Source organism: Apostichopus japonicus, chromosome 1 (genome assembly GCF_037975245.1).
Source record: "Apostichopus japonicus isolate 1M-3 chromosome 1, ASM3797524v1, whole genome shotgun sequence".
In the NCBI taxonomy this organism is placed as follows: domain Eukaryota; kingdom Metazoa; phylum Echinodermata; class Holothuroidea; order Aspidochirotida; family Stichopodidae; genus Apostichopus; species Apostichopus japonicus.
This window is the reverse complement of record NC_092561.1, coordinates 21,141,433-21,146,467: the sequence shown is the minus strand read 5'-3', so window position 1 is coordinate 21,146,467 and position 5,035 is coordinate 21,141,433. Positions and strand designations below refer to the sequence as shown.

General features: G+C 35.1%; 1 protein-coding gene across 1 annotated transcript; it reads left to right on the top strand.

Moving 5' to 3' along the window:
• Nucleotides 1-300: 300 nt before the first annotated feature.
• LOC139972231 (uncharacterized) lies at nucleotides 301-3,695 on the top strand. The gene is made up of 2 exons (XM_071979186.1): nucleotides 301-308; nucleotides 3,104-3,695. Exons 1-2 carry the CDS (start codon nucleotides 301-303, stop codon nucleotides 3,693-3,695), a joined length of 600 nt encoding a protein of 199 aa, XP_071835287.1.
• Nucleotides 3,696-5,035: the final 1,340 nt, after the last annotated feature.

Here is a 5,035-nt window from a genome sequence, read left to right as displayed (position 1 = left end):
ATAGACACCTGACTTATTGAATTTTACATAAATGTTAGTAAACTATTAAAACCAACTAGATATTTGTTATTCGTTAACGAAGTATTTTGTAAGAAGATGTACATTATACCGCTTTATAGAAGCATTCAGTGGATGCAGAACATGCAGATAAGGAATTGACATTAAAGTGGTTAAATGCATATTCGAGCATAGCCTATACTCCAGCAATGATATATCTGCCAGCATGATTTTTTTGTTCCATTTCCACAATGATGATAATGACGGTGTGAGGCCCAGTTTCTATAAGCAAAATATGCAAGAATGTATAGGTAAGCTGTATAGGTCATGGTTAAGACTACTTTTATTCATTAAGACGAAGATACTTCTTTCATATTTTAAGCAACTTGTATGATATGAAACAAAAAGTGATCAATCCTTTCCCATTCATTGGTGCAGTAAGCTGTAAATATTAGGAGCTGTTTTAAAGGCTGTCAATGCCCTAGTACTCTGTTCATTTTTTACATTACTGTGACTTCCTAATTATCCTGACTAGCTGTACATTGTTTATATATGTAATAAAATGCCTGCTCCAAATAAAGGGAGTGTAATAAAATGCCTGCTCCAATTAAAGGGAACGGAGACGTTTCGGTTGTCAATGACAACAATATTTACCGTGTTTATGCACTTTTCTAGTTTGTTATATATATATTTTTTTATTATCTAGTGTCCCTAATTTGGACATTTGAAGATTGATGTCGTCTCAATCTCTTCTCACCAACGATCCATACGGGAGCAAGTCATAACTGTGTTATAAAAACGCGCTCGGGGAAAATACGTTACTAATTTGATCCCGTTTTAATTAGCTGTTGGAAGTCATTTTTGGTGTACGTTACGAGATAATGCTGACTTTGTTTGAAGAGTTTCGAGTATCAAAAATATGAACTGAAAAAATAATAATAAAGAAATGCAATATTCGGGAATCAGTGCTATGGTCTAATCGATAAAGGCTATGAAACCTAGCATCTGGAGAGGTCGTGCATGGGTACGAAGCCTGACCGGCTAAAGTAGAGTTGGGTTGTCATTCGGGATAAATCTGCTTCTATCCCATCTGAAATTTTCCTTCCCTCACATTATTGCTGCTTAATTAGCCTTATAACACAACTATACCTTTCAGGTTCGATATTATGTTCTTGTTGTCGTTTTTTTTCCATTTCGGCTAGAGCAAGATTACTTGGTATATGTCTAATCGTGACGACAGTTTTGTTCAAGAAACACATCAGTTTTATGAATTGATTAAACGTCTTTGGGTAATAACACATGTCTAACATATTAAAAACCGTTGACAGACGACCCCATTTCTACGCGCGTATGTCACGTTTTATCTTTTACATAGTAGTGTAAAAGATAATGTGATTTCCATGTGATTTCTTTCCACTGTACGTGAGTAAAAACTTCATAAAATGTCTGTATTATTGTATAACAAAATCCCATAGCATATTAAACATGAAGGACAAAGCTTTGTGACAATTATTGTGCTAATGCTTTGCTTCCTAGTAGTTAACCAGAGAGTTTCATTGTTTGTTTTTTGCCATTAAGAATCGTATTTGAGATATAAGTGAGAACGAAGCTTTGAATTACATGCATCCATTAACGCATGTCATGTTTTCATTTAACATTTTGAAAGTTATTTCAAGCAATGAAATTAATCTTGATATTGATTAATTACTTATGCTCGTGACGTCATTCTTACCATATAAACCTAAATAATATCGAACGTCACCGAGTGTTTTTATCCCCAAGTACTACCTATAAACTTGCCGAACTCCGCAAGCGTCACCTTTCTTTCATTTTTTTTTTAATTTAAATCTGTACATGACAAGTCTCACTACTATAACACGCATGGATCTATTAATACATTTCCTGACAAGCGTTGGGTCATGTGAAGTATTTCATTTATTAAAATCCATCTTCTATGAAGCAGGTAAAATAAGACCTCTATCTTCACAAGAATTGAAACCTACAGTCGAAAAATACCTGCCGGTCAATTTTTTTTTTTTAAATGAAGCCTACATTATCTGTTTGGACTCAGTTTGTTTTAATATTCATTCCATAAGCTTTAATATTATTGCCAGCACTTCTCACGATTAGGTTAAATAAACGCTTGAAGTGTCAGGAAATATTAGTCTACCATCTTCAACTTTTAAATCAAACTAATTGAAATTGTGTCGTTCAAAATAAATTTTGGTCTATGGAGAAGGCTTTAAATATCCCTGGATTCACCAGATTATGTGATGAGTTCGACATGTGTATGAAACGGAACTCTAGTCACGTAATCGAGTTGAGATTTACAGGTTATTGGGGCATTACAAACGAGATCGCTTCAACAAATCTATGAGCATTAAGTAAACGAAAAGTGGAAAAAAGGCAACCCGTATTTTTAATCTAATTTTCCAAACGTTTCTTCAAATCATGCAAACGAAATTTTTGTTCAAGAAAATACTGAACTTTATCTTGAGGTACCTTAATTAAGTTTGCTTAAAACACGTTTAACGTAAACTTCACTGATACGAAGGTATAAATATGATTATTCCATTTACATTCTGTACTTTTCATTCGACTGCCAAGTATTGCTGACGAAAATTCCAATATATTTTCTTAAACTTACTCCTTATTTGTCAATTATGAGCCATATCTTGTTTCTCTGGTTCTCTCTAATAATAATAATAATAATAATAATAATAATAATAATAATAATATATATATATATATATATATATATATATATATATATATATATATATGTATATATATATATATTTATATATATATATATATACATATATATATATATATATATATATATATATATATATATATATATATATATATACAACGAAAGATCCTGACATCTTTAAACCGATCATATCTACAATATATATTAAGCGGTGGTGGTTCCGTTACATGTCAGTAACGAAAAAAGGGGCTTACATGCAAATGAAATTTTATAACAGCTATTGATGTTTTAATTAGTTCAATTAGTGCTTGTGGTTTTAATGGTTGAATTAGCTTGCTCAAATGTTCATTCCCAAACAATTTTCTAATACACCTTCACCATCTAACTGAGATACGCCGATGATCTTGTCCTGTTTGCGCTATCCGCTGCGGAAGCAGAAACGGCTCTCAAGATCTTAGCGGACGTTTCCAAGCCCTATCAGCTTGTGATACACCCGGGAAAAACGGCTCACCTTGTCATCAAGACGGACCCGAACTCTACCGATACCATCCACCTGGGGACCTCCATTATCCCCAACGTTAACTCATTCATCTACCTCGGCTCCACCATCACCCTCAACACTGATGACACTCCAGAAATCAGCAAGTGGATCGGCATAGCCAAGACTACACTCCGCGAGTGCAAGTACCTCCGAAGCCCACACCTCTCCGTTGCGACTAAGCTTCTGGTCATCAGAGCCCTAGTAATGTCTAGGTTGACCTATGGCTCTACTGCATGGTCGATTAAGAATTCGGATGCAGCCAAACTGGATGCTTTTGGTCGTACCGTCTGGAGATGGTTGCTAGGTGTCAATTGGAGCGACCACGTTACCAACGAGTCACTTATGCGAATGATAGACGGTAGATGGCTTTTCACCTATGACATTATTGTGCAGAGAAAAATGGACTGGTTCAGCCACATCGCCCGTCAACAGGGTCTCTAGTGGGACCTCTTGTCAGGTGCCGTTCTAGGCACAATGAGTAGTCGTGGGCGGACTCGGATGACCTGGTATGATAACATCAGAGCCTCAACCGGTCTCACCATGGGGGAAGCAAAACAGCAGGCTCTTTCCCGGACTCATCTGCGGATACGTGGTCACCAACCAGCTCCACTTCGCTGGTCATCTCGCATCGCTTTGAGACAGCGCCCACGGACTCTTCAGAGTCTCTGACGATTTTCTATCATCTTAAATATTACTTTCTTTTCTTTCCTTTTCATGTGTGCTGCTAATAAACTGGTACTTTGTCCAATAATATATCAAATCCTCAATGTAAATTAAACTAACGGTCCTTGCAGACCTTTGTATGTATGTAACTATGATGTTCCTTGTTTTGTCCTTATAAAATATAAAATAGTTCAGTACCATAAAGTTAAGGTGGCAAACGCAATCGAGTGGGAAATTATTGAATTTTGCTAGTAACTTTAATTAAAAAACTTCACAACTTAGTAAGTTAACACTGGCATAAGGTGACCTGCATACAAAGATCTTTGCAAAACACGACGATGCCTTTAATTCAATACTTCATATCATCTTATCGTTTTACATAAATATTTCAGCGATAAATCTCTTATTCTAAACTTCATTTCTTGCTAGGATTATGTAGTTTCGAATAACACTACTTTAATTGGACTTAAGATTTCACCTTAGGTTATTTTCTTACTTTGGCTGGATAATGAAATATCTAACTTGAAATCTGTAAACTGTCAAGGTCCAATCGATGATTTAATTTCAAAACGTAGATAAAAATGGAGAAGGAGAAAACCTACGATAGGAACTTGCTATCACCATGTAAATCAGACATAATTCAACATTGCTTACATTTAGGCATGCTATATTTAGATTTTGCTGGAAATTAGACTTGCTAATGTCGTTTGCGTGGATCAATATCTTTCGGTTCCTTGGACGAATATAGCGTTTCTTACGACAAGCGTTTTATGCAATAACGCACAGTTCAATCAGATTTTTTTAACTTTTCAAGACAATATCGCATTTCTTTCTGAACTTGTAACTCGAAAAAGTGGGAATCAGTATATTTGAGTTGAATATGAGATAGGCATGTAAACAAGATTTGTTTCTTTAAGATGCCATGCCGTATAGAATTACCATTTTGTGCTCGGTTTGGCTTTTAACAGAAAACAACAATGTATATTTAAGTTACCTATTATTACATGGACATTTATTCACAGATGCATACAAGACCAAAACTTACCGGATAGAGATTTTTGGTAGTTAATAAAACCGAGCAGCATTTATTTGAAGAGTCTGTTATTTCTAACATTGTT